This window comes from Euprymna scolopes, chromosome 32 (assembly GCF_053919585.1).
Source record: "Euprymna scolopes isolate OS-2025 chromosome 32, ASM5391958v1, whole genome shotgun sequence".
In the NCBI taxonomy this organism is placed as follows: Eukaryota; Metazoa; Mollusca; class Cephalopoda; order Sepiida; family Sepiolidae; genus Euprymna; species Euprymna scolopes.
In genome coordinates this window covers 5,934,182-5,946,126 of record NC_136513.1, presented here as the reverse complement: position 1 = coordinate 5,946,126, position 11,945 = coordinate 5,934,182, and the positions used below count along the sequence as shown (strand labels likewise).

The 11,945-nt window shown below is 35.1% G+C and overlaps 1 protein-coding gene across 3 annotated transcripts in view; it reads right to left on the bottom strand.

Moving 5' to 3' along the window:
• Nucleotides 1-3,120: 3,120 nt before the first annotated feature.
• Nucleotides 3,121-11,945, bottom strand: part of LOC145256195 (HEAT repeat-containing protein 5B-like) — a 292,341-nt gene continuing 283,516 nt past the window's right edge. For all 3 annotated transcript variants that reach the window (XM_080114803.1, XM_080114802.1, XM_080114805.1), the window contains 3 exons: nucleotides 9,898-10,049; nucleotides 8,003-8,216; nucleotides 3,121-3,691 (listed from right to left, as the gene is read on the bottom strand). In XM_080114803.1, coding sequence (XP_079970929.1) covers nucleotides 3,363-3,691; nucleotides 8,003-8,216; nucleotides 9,898-10,049 — 695 coding nt within the window. In that variant the 3' untranslated portion in view covers nucleotides 3,121-3,362. The remainder of the gene's footprint in view (nucleotides 3,692-8,002; nucleotides 8,217-9,897; nucleotides 10,050-11,945) is intronic.

The window sequence follows — 11,945 nt, the reverse complement described above, 5'->3', positions numbered from 1 at the left end:
TATGTCTTCTATATTTTGTGGTTAATCCATTTATTTATTTTTATACATTTTATTGGATTTTATCCTACACACACACAACTGGTAATTATATGGTAACAGATTGATTGAATTATCCTAAATATTTTTTGTAGAGTTTACCATTCCATGTTGAACATTAATTGTATTCAAAAAAGTTTTTCGTTTTTTGAACTAATACTTGCACTATAGTTTGGAAAATCGAAATCTCCACATCCTAGAAATCCGATATGGAAATAAACACGAAAGTTCATAAAACATGAAAACGAGGTACGAAGTGAAAACCAGAAATGGCACGATAAAACCTTCTGTCTTTCCTCTGAGTTCGTTGTTGGCTCTGTCTGCAGAGAACAGTGATTGTGTTAAGAGTGGTTTTGGTTGGCCTTGCGGGTTAAAATCTTGTCAACAGTCTCCATTGTAGACTTAAAAATTGATATAATTTATTTTGTTATTTTCCAGGCCATTATATACAAAACATTTATCTACAAAAACACTCATCTTTTCAAATGTTTGCTGTGGAATAGCAAAATCTACAAAATGTAAACAGAATAAATAACCCATATATATATATATATATATTGCATAAGACTGACAAAGGAACTCTGAAACAGATTTTTTTTTTTCTACAATGAAATACATCAAATTTCCCATTAATGTCTCAATGTTTTTTTTTTTTTATATCAATTTGTCCTAGAGCATTCGACTATTTCACAAGCCATCTTCAAAGAATTATATGTCAATATGAAGAACAATATCAGTCATAATATCATTTAATATTTTTTGAATTGCTAAATTAACATAGCAAGTGAAATGGTGGAAGAGAAATGGAAATTAAAACATCAATCGGAAATCAGGACTTGTGAGAATGCATGAAAAGCTACTAAAAAGAAAAAAAAAAAAATGAAGAATTCCTTGCCAGTCTTATATAATAAAATCTGACAAATGGAAGCTTTTTTTTTGCCTTCAAAAATGTGTGTGTGTGTATATATATATAAAAAGAAAAAAGAAGGAAAATATTACAAAAGATAGCCACATGAAGCAAATACAATCAAACAATTGTTTTTTTTTGTGAAGAAAAAAAATGAAAATTAGTGTTTCTATGGCTTAAAGTGAACATCATCAATTTAGGGATATCTGTGTCACTAGACGTGTATTTAAAAAAAAGTATTTTTTATAAAAAGTTTCTATCTGTACTTTTATACGAATTTCATTTCATTTTTCTGCATTTACGCATGTGAGATTTAAAAATATTACACAGAGATGTAGGACAAAAGAAAATATCTTTTAGTAATATGACATTCCAAAATTGCAATATACTCATACACCATGAGAGTTAAACTCATATATACTACAACAAAAATATTTTTTAATTCATAAAGAAACTAATTTGGAATAGTTATTTTTTCACCTGGAAAGTAGACTGATAAAAAGAGCTATTTTGAAATATAGCTTTATTAGAAATGTTTTTGTTGCAATTATATATCTATATATATTATACTAAATAACATGTATATATGTTTAACTTTTCTGATGTATTTGAATATGAAGGCAATTTAAAAATATGAATATATTCAATTTGAGTAATCTTCAAGAGCTCTTCAGGGCTAGAGGAAAAAAACAAACATTTCTCACTTGTAACTAAGTTTTTTTTTTTATACAGGTTTCAATAATTACTAAGTTTTATGGACTGTTGTCTTTTTCTTTTATGGTATATTATCCACAAAGTTTTTATGGGGAAAGCAGAACATAATTAAGCAACAAAGTGAAGGAGGGAATGATATCTCATAATAATATAATAAGTGCAGATAACTAGATATGTTATTATTTTGGCCAGTGACAATGACAGCAGTTATTTCCAAAGTGAAGAATGGAAGAAGAATTATCTGGCGCTTCATTAACTACAAAAAAAAATTCCTAGGATGAAATATACAAGTAACAGAAAAAGATTTATGGACATGGAGGTGAGAGTAAAAGGAGAGGGACCGTAACCTTTTCTTTTAATTATATATGGAAATACATGTGTGTGTGGGTGTATATATCAATAATTACATGGATGAATAAATCCAATATATTTTGATGAAATGTTCAGTAAGTAGATGTATTTAATGGGAAGATCTGACTGTGCATCCATTTACGTATACATAATTTCTGGTCACATGTTAAGTATAGGATAAAAATGCAGTCCTCCGAAAAAAATTCAAGCCCTCAGGCGAATAGAGTGGTCCCTTCGGTTCGAATCCTGTTGAGAATCTGACATTTTCTAAGAAATTTATTTTGTGTCCGATTTTTCATGGTTAATATAAATCTATATATAAATATGTAAAAACAGGTCTTCCCAGTAAATAGAATGCATAGACTTTCAGAAAGTTTCATTATATATACACACACATAAAACTTATATTCACGCAAGTAATGGGGACTTAGTTTGTTATCTCTTACAGTGAAAAAACCAGCTCAAATTGAAGATAGAGATAATGTTATGATGCAATAGTAATATATATCCTTTGAAAGAAGTTAGTAATGTTTTTTTTCTTTTTATTTCCTATACAGTGGAAAGAAAAAAAAAAGGATATTAGAAAGAAATAAGGTTCTCAGAAAAGAGAATATATATATATATATATATATATATATATATATATATAAACAGTACAAATGAGAGAAATTGAACAAAATAAAATTATCTTTAATTTTACACAACAAAGGGAAAATGCGATAAAAAGAGTTCCTCTTTCTTTATCACTTTTAAAGAGGTGAGAGAAAGAGAAAAAACAGAGTGAGAGCAAAAGGAGAAAAACAGAGCAAAAGAGACAGCAAAAGAAAAAAGTGAAATAGACGAGAGAGAAAAAAAAAAACAGTGAAAGGGAAAGAGAGAGAAAGAAAAAAAAATAATAAAGACAACAGAAGACAACCAAGAAAAAAAAAAAAAATAAAGGTGGTAAATTTTTTTCTCCCCTTTGTACTGTGAAAGAAGAAATATAAATATTTTATAACAGAATCAATAAATAGATTTCATCAGAATATTGAAAAGTCAAATATCACTAAAAATCATTTAAATCATTTTCTGCAATTTCCAAAGAATATATGCTTTATATATATATATATATATATATATATATATATATATATATATATATATATATGAAGTGTCTCGCTCTGTATGTAGATATATATATCTATATATGTTGTATACTTTTAACATGCAGTGAAATATAGCGACAAGTTGGGAGGGGTTGAGGGATGTTTAATGGTCAGGGTCAGTCGCACCACTACCCAGGCCAACAAGGTTGGCATTTATGGTTTTCCACGGCTGACCAACAACGACTGTATCATCCCAGACATTGAAACTCTCAACCAGTGAAGTTACTAAAGTCTGTCTTGAGGGTAATGGTGGGCTTCGTTGGAACTTGGGAATTCTGCTTGAGGCTTTGTTGGTTGGCCAGGGCAGACTTCTTACTTGTTTGGCTCTCCTTGACTGCCGCCTCAAGCCGCAGTTTCAGGTCTGGAGAGCTGCTCATTGCCAGCCGAAAATCACTGGGATAGAGCGGGCCGACCTTCTTCAGGTGCTGGAGGGCCCGGTCGTGGAGCATTTTGGAAATGGCAGAACAGGAAGCCAGGCTTGTTTCACTGAGCAGAAAAGAAATCAGCATGGGCACAAGGACGAGGACAAGATTAACTCCTGAAATGAGAAGTTATAAAAAAAAAATTTTTTTTAAATTAAGAGTGGATTTAGAAACAAAAAACAAAAAAAAAACTTAAAATTTAACAAAAAATGAAAGGCATTATAAAAAGAATGAAACAAGTCGAAGAAAATATTAATAATGTAAATAATGACAGATTGTTAAAGTTTTTTTACTTAATAGAAATAAAATCTTTTTGCCTGCATAAGGATGACTGCTTTTTTTATTTTAAAAAATTACAAAGGAGTAACTACTTATCAAGGCCAAGAAGCCACTTGAGGATAAGGGTTAATGTGTACAGTAGTCAATGGGACAATATTGTTAGTAGTGGAAATTTGGTAAATTGGATTACTTAAGGGGACGACTCATCAAGAACTTGTTCACATTGGACTTGAGGACGGCCACATTGTAGTTAGCTGGAAAACAGGGAAACGGGAGAGTAGCACAGGCAAGCAGTTCTAAGAAAGAAGCTTTGTTTATGGAATTTACGCTTAGTTTAGGTTTCAGATATGCACTAAGATATAAAATAATAACAGATTCCATAAACAAAGCTTCTTTCTTAGAAGTGCATGCCCGTGGAACTCTCTTCCGTTTGCTTGTTTCCCACCTGACTACAACGGATGTCTTCAAGTCCAACATAAACAAATTCCTGATGAATCACCCCCTTAAGTAAGACACTTTATCAAATCTCCAATACTAATGATTACTATCCCACTGATTACTGTTCACGCAATAACCCTTATTCCCAAGTATCTTCTGGGCCTTGATAAGTAGTGACCTCCATGTAAAAAAAATTGTAACTAGCAAGACCTGTGAAAATTCCACAGCGGACTTTTTCACATGTAATCTATTGATGTTGAAATTCTGTGGATGTTCAGCGTAAATGGAGACGCCCTGATATTGTAGCTCTTTTGTTAAAACTGCAAAAGTATTTATCTAAGCTAGCAAGGATGCCCGTCATAACCCAGTTGTAAAATATGTTTGTATATATTATTATAGAATGAATTCGATTCTTATATATTATAAAGTTATGATTTCAAAAATAAAAAAAATATATCCATATCACTTGGGTTCATCAGTTTGAATCAAAACCGAAACCAAAACTTAAAAAAAAAAAAAAATTATGTATATATATATATATATATATATATATTTCAGTGAAAATATTCTTTATTAACTTATATTTCCTTTTTATATATACCAATCCTTATTAAAGAAGCCTAATGAAATTACAGAGCATATATAAATGACAAACGTCTATATTCCAAATTTCATGATGTTGACCATCTTAAAACTTATTCCTTTAATTCAGTTGACACTTACAATTCTTGACAGTATCTGTCTTGTAGCACAAAATCATTTAATTATTATATCAATCAGTGAATCTATTTTGCCCTTAACTCATCAGATGAAATAGCAACAATCAATCCACCAAAAGGAATTAAAATGCATTTGGACATTATTCAAAAATCCGAAAATTTGGAGAAGCTGCAAATACCTTATACTTTGCTTACATTACGCCATTTTGAATTTAGAAATAAAGTCACTAAAACCCACATATTCGTATTAACAAATGACATTAAGTATATTCTGCCAGAAATGTTCTATTTAGTAATTAGTAAATTTATTATTTATAATTAATATATCCATATTTACCCAAATAACATGATTATAATCTATTACACAGGTTTACATATCCACTCAATATATATGAAATTTAAAAAAAAAAAAAATTATATCTATATATATAAAAGGCAAAATGTGTGACCATTTCGTGTATGTCTTCAAAAGGCTTTTCTCGTACACGCTCTCGGGGTCGTTACTATCGCTTAAAACTGTATATAGGTCCTATATAATAATATCTAGGAATTAGAAAAGCGCGTAGCGTATAGATTTATTTACGTCGATTTTTACAAAATTATTGCTATTTTGGCTTCTCGTGTGTTGATTGGGCTTTTTACTATAAATAAAGTGAAACTAAACTCAAACGGACGTGTTCGCGGCATTGCGCCGGGAAAAACGTCCAGAAGCAATCAGCTTTGATCAATTTTGTATATCAGACAGTCAAATTTCGATAAACAAACTCAGACGCTGACGCTGCGTGACTTCTATTTGACCTTCTTAATTAGGTCAAATGGAAGCAGCAAAGTTAACTTTTATTACGCACGCCTGTTTTTATAGTTATAGTTAGATAAATAAATTCAAACATGTCTACGCTTTATGTCGCGGTGGCCCAATGGTAACATCGCACGGTTTTTTTTTTTCACACATTAATTTCCAACTCAAGGGTACGGGTTCGATTCTCATACTCACCTACCAAAACATTTTTTTATTATTATTATTGATTTCGATTAGCTGAAGGAAGTCAATATATATATATATATATATATATATATATATATATATATATATATTGACTTCCTTCAGCTAATCGAAATCAAAACCAAAACTTAAATAATTATACCAAAAATTCTTTATATTACAAGAAATTGAAAATTATAACAATGAAATGACAATCATGTGAAAGAAAAAAGATGTAAGCATAACACACAAAATAACACACTATCGTATTAATATATAGATTCTTACATCATATTTTGAAAGAAGGACTAGAAAAGAGGATTAGGGCTGCTGGCAAGAACTCTATAAAATAAAATGTACCTATTGTTCCTATCTCATGGGGAGTGGAAAAAAAAGCCATTATGAATTAATGTTTCATTTAATCAATAGGATAATTATGTATGAGGACACAATATTCAAATTTATCACATACAACCTAGCAATGCCGGGTACCTCAGCTAGTTCCAATAATAAATTCCAACGGTGTTTTTTTTTCTTGGGGGAGGGGGGGTTGTAAAAGAAAAATAATTAGATAAATTAATACGCAACTGAAATAAAAACATTTAAAATTAATTTTCTGCTGACCAGAATTCAGTTGGCAAGGTCTATGTATGCTATTCTTAAGGCAACTCAGCTGTTTTCCTTGAGTCATTCCCGACTTGATTTGAATGGAAATTGTCTACCTCTTTTGCTAACATATTCAACGCTAGGCGGCGCTTTACTAGTATGACTATTTGAAAAGTTGACTGAAAGTCGGCCGTCATTTATATAAAGTATCTGTATATGTTTACATATTCCTACGAACAGGATTCACTCCTAGACCAATCATTATGAATTTTGGCACAAAGTGTTAGGCATAAGGGTGAGTAGGCTGGTATATATTTAGTTTAAAGGCATCAATCAATAATTTCACTTTCTTTAAATATTTTAATTTTAGGTGATATATTAAGGGTTCAACCTCCTATTTGAAAATTCAAATATTTCAGATTTGCATTGAATTTGATCAAGTCATTAAACATCAAATCAAAATTTTCTTAATTTCAATTTGTTAAGCCCTCTAAGCTTAAATTTTAGACATTTCTTAGAATCAAAATCATATAGTGGCTTGTGATCAAAGTCAGAATAAAAATTTGGTTGTTTTGTACAAGAAAATTGTAGCTTTTGCTTTGCAAAACATGATAGAAAGGGAAAGGAGGGAAAAAAATAACATCTATGTTTGGTGCATTTTTGGTCAGAATTGGTTGGTTGGTTGTTTTTGCTTTACGGCATATCAACCCTTTTCGGGTTATTTAATGCCGAATCCAAAGATTTTGAAGAAAAATTTTTTTAATAGAATATATTTGTTGTTTTCACGTCGGTTTCTATTTAACCCATAGTTGGGACCCTAACAGGTACTACCACTCCGGGTCAGAGTAGACCTGGGAGCAATGGTAATTAAAGGGTGGCTCCACACTCCCCAAAGCGCACAAGCTGGGGCCTCATCACTGGATATAGTTTAAGGTCATATCCAGGACCCACGTTGAGGGACTTTTACACTCTGCAGGGGGGCAGTCGGCATATTCTAATGCCCCACCGACAGGGCCATTTGGTCAGGAAGTCAATATCTTCAGACAGTCTGATCTGGTAACACTAAATATAAGATTTAGTGTCATATTTTGACTTTAATCTTAGATATAAATGTAGTACAAAATTGTCCAAAGAATGAAGTTTATCCTGTAACAGATATTTGTTTAGTTTACATTTCATCTGTACGCAATATTTATATGGGGTTCACGGGTGAGAGGACTTGTTATGGTTCTTCTTTTTTCATGATCAACACTGGGACATGGGTATCTATTGCAACTGCTGAACTGACTACTTGAATGGCAACAAGACAACATTATACAGCTGTTTAGAAAGGCAAAAAAAAAAAAAAAATTGTAAGGGAGGTAACAAAGGGTAATCAGAGATTTTATTGTTTGTTTACTTACGGTTTTCATCGTCAGCCAACTCAACGAGAGTTTCCAGCATTTTGATGGCCTCAAAGACTAGAGTGAGCTGGGTATCGTTGTCAGGTCGATTGTTGCTGATGGTGTACAAATATTCAATGATCCTTGGAGCTAAGGCGTAGATGAAGGGGGTGTAGACAACACGGTCCGTATGTTGAAGGATAGAGATGAATGTTTGGATGCATTTCAGTTGCAACTGAAAGGGAAAACATAAGTCAGTATCGGAAACAAATTATCGCAATGAATGAAATGTTATGAGTAGAAAATGGCCAAAACTAGGAGAACTGAACCAACTACAGCTACCCAATCGGAGAAAGAGGGGAGCGAGGAGGAAAGAGCAAGAGAAAGAAAGGAAGTGAGCGAAGGAAGGGAGGAAGGGTTGGCTGAGGGACTTTACTTCTATGCAGGGGAGCAGTTGGCATATTCTGATGTCCCACCGATGTAGTCTAGCGAAATTTAATCGATTGGAAAAACTTTATGCCTCAAGTTGTTCGTTTCTTTAAATATTTATTCATGGATTTTAGTTTGGTTGTTTTTATTACTTTGGTTGGTATGTTTAAGTTAAGAAGCGAGTAGAGTTAAGTTAAGAAGCGAGTAGAGTTAAGTTAAGAAGCGAGTAGAGTTAAGTTAAGAAGCGAGTAGAGTTAAGTTAAGAAGCGAGTAGAGTTAAGTTAAGAAGCGAGTAGAGTTAAGTTAAGAAGCGAGTAGAGAAGTAGGGGAAGAGAGAGATAGAGGAAGTGTGAGAGGTGGTGGGGGAGGAAGTGTGAGAGGTGGTGGGGGAGGAAGTGTGAGAGGTGGTGGGGGAGGAAGTGTGAGAGGTGGTGGGGGAGGAAGTGTGAGAGGTGGTGGGGGAGGAAGTGTGAGAGGTGGTGGGGGAGGAAGTGTGAGAGGTGGGGGAGGAAGTGTGAGAGGTGGGGGAGGAAGTGTGAGAGGTGGGGGGGAGTGTGAGAGGTGGGGGGAGAGGGAGAAAGTGAGAGAGGTGGGGGGGGGAGAAAGTGAGAGAGGTGGGGGGGGAGAAAGTGTGAGAGGTGGGGGTGAGTGTGAGAGGTGGGGGTGAGTGTGAGAGGTGGGGGGGGGAAGTACAAGAGGTGGGAGTGAGTGTGAGAGGTGGGGGGGACGTGTGAGAGGTGTTTGGGAGAGAGAAGAAGTGTGAGAGGTGGGGGGAAAGGAAGTGTGAATGGCTGGAGGGGAGAAAGGAAGTGTGAGAGGGGGGAGAGGATGTGTGAGAGGGGGGAGAGGAAGTGTGAGAGGTGGGGAGATAGGAAGTGTGAGAGGTGGGGAGATAGGAAGTGTGAGAGGTGGGGAGATAGGAAGTGTGAGAGGTGGGGAGATAGGAAGTGTGAGAGGTGGGGAGATAGGAAGTGTGAGAGGGGGGTGGGAAAGGAAGTGTGAGAGGGAGGTGGGAGAGAGAGGAAGTGTGAGAGGTGGGGGGGAAGGAAGTGTGAATGGCTGGAGGGGAGAGAGGAAATGTGAGAGGTGGGGGAGAGAGGAAATGTGAGAGGTGGGAGGGGGAGAGGAAATGTGAGAGGTGTGGGGGGAGAGGAAGTGTGAGAGGTGTGGGGGGAGAGGAAGTGTGAGAGGTGTGGGGGGAGAGGAAGTGTGAGAGGTGTGGGGGAGAGGAAGTGTGAGAGGTGTGGGGGGAGAGGAAGTGTGAGAGGTGTGGGGGGAGAGGAAGTGTGAGAGGTGTGGGGGGAGAGGAAGTGTGAGAGGTGTGGGGGGAGAGGAAGTGTGAGAGGTGTGGGGGGAGAGGAAGTGTGAGAGGTGTGGGGGGAGAGGAAGTGTGAGAGGTGTGGGGGGAGAGGAAGTGTGAGAGGTGTGGGGGGAGAGGAAGTGTGAGAGGTGGGGGGAGAGGAAGTGTGAAGGGGGGGCTTATTCACCTCAACATTTTTGGAATCCCAAGCTTCTTTGAAAATATCCAGACATGGATTCATCAGATTTGGCACTGCTGTTACTTCTTTCGGACTGGACATGGTGAACACAGCCAGGGTCAAGATCAGAGTACTTTCATCAAGGCCAGGTTTCTCATCACCTGAAAAAGAGAAAGTTTGCATTCACATTTTTTTCATCATATTATAGTCTTCATTAATGGAGATATTAATCTAAAAAGCTGAAAAAATTAAAAAATTTTACGGTTTTCACATTTAAGAAAAAAATATCTTATTTCCCAACAATTTAGAAAAAAAACGAGCCATAGCCAAAACCTGATATGATATCTGAGTGATCTCGCAGGAGCAAGATATTGTGTCCTTATGTTGTTTAAGTGTTTTAGTGGGCAGATGTAAATCAAGTTTGATCGTGTTTGTTACTAAGTGCATGATGAAAGTTTCTTCCCATCTTAACCTATCATTCACTCTTACTAATAACTCATGGTCGAGTTTACAACAGCATATGTTTGTAGTGAATGTTAGGCTCTGACTAGGTGCGTCTTTCTGAGGAGGCAAAGGAATGATGCGGCTATTGTTAGATAGATTTGTGACATGCATCTTGATGACTGAGTTAGTTCTAACTTACTGCTGTTGAGATTAAAAGTAGCTGTATTGGAGACCAGGCTACATTGCAATTGTCTATGGTGGCACAGACATGCTGAACGAAGCTGGCTTAATAAATAGATGTACATGTATTTCAATTTATACTTTCATTATTTATAAACCACATTTGAAAAAAAAAAATGTAATTTGACAGAAAAAAATTACACTTTACTAGTGTTCATACAAATATTTTTTTTTAACTTTCCAGTTTAAAATGTTTTATTTTTTGTTTAACTTCATCACTTGAGGTATCATCATATTCAGCTTAACATCTGTTTTACATACTGGCATGCATTGGAGAGTTAAGAAATTTGACTTTCAATATCTCGGCCAGGTCTTTATTCCTCAAATTCATTTTTATCACTTCCTCCCATACTTAGTCATGTCCACCGATTCTGCTACTTCAACTAAACTACATCTAACCCAAAACTCGTTTCTTTCAATGTGGCCATACCATTAAAGTCTTCTGTTCTGCACACACATCTCACTATATTGTCCAGATTTGATTTTCCTTTGAACTAAGCCTGTCTTTAAGATTCACATTACACATCCATCATATCATTCTCATATCATTTCTCTCCATGCAACACATTTCCTCAACCCTCACTAGTCAAATTTCACTTTCATACATCATCACACTGCATACATATACACAATAGAATTTTCCTTTGGTTAACAATGGAAACACTCTGCTAGTTAGTAATGACAAAAGTTCTCTGAACTTACTTTGTCCACTTCCAATTCTTGCAATCATATTAGCACTTGCTCCACTTTGTGCTCCAATGATATCACTAAGCTATCAAAATGTCTACAACCGCAATAATATTGTCATCCAAATAAACTTCCTCAATATCAGAGTTCTCATCCATCTCAACTGTCTTACACTTCTTGCATGTAAACTGGTGATCCTCTCTCAACCTACTAGTAATTCAACTGCACTTCCTGTGTGCACTTAAAAGTGACATTAATTCATAGATTTTATAGACATTTTATATATCAGTGTGAACACTGATGAAGCATAATTTTTCCTGTCATTTTTGATAGAGGGTGTAGATTAGTCTAGTACAATACTTATGAAAATCTATGGTATAATCACATTGACACACCGATTCCGATAGATCAAAGTTAAATCATATTGAACATGATTAGTATTAAAATATGTGACCAGTTGGGAATACCATGTGTTGTATGTGCTCTCTGCTTATCTTGGCCTTGTTTCCAGCCATCCTAAACTTCTTGCTACTAGAATCAAGCAGTGTCAACTCTCAAGAGGTGTGGTTGGGATTGAGCCACCTTTGCTTCATGATTACATGTGTAAGCCATCCTTACAGGAGGTATCCATTGTCTTTCAAGACTGAACAACAACAAAACAAAGGAATGATGGGATAAGAAAGTTA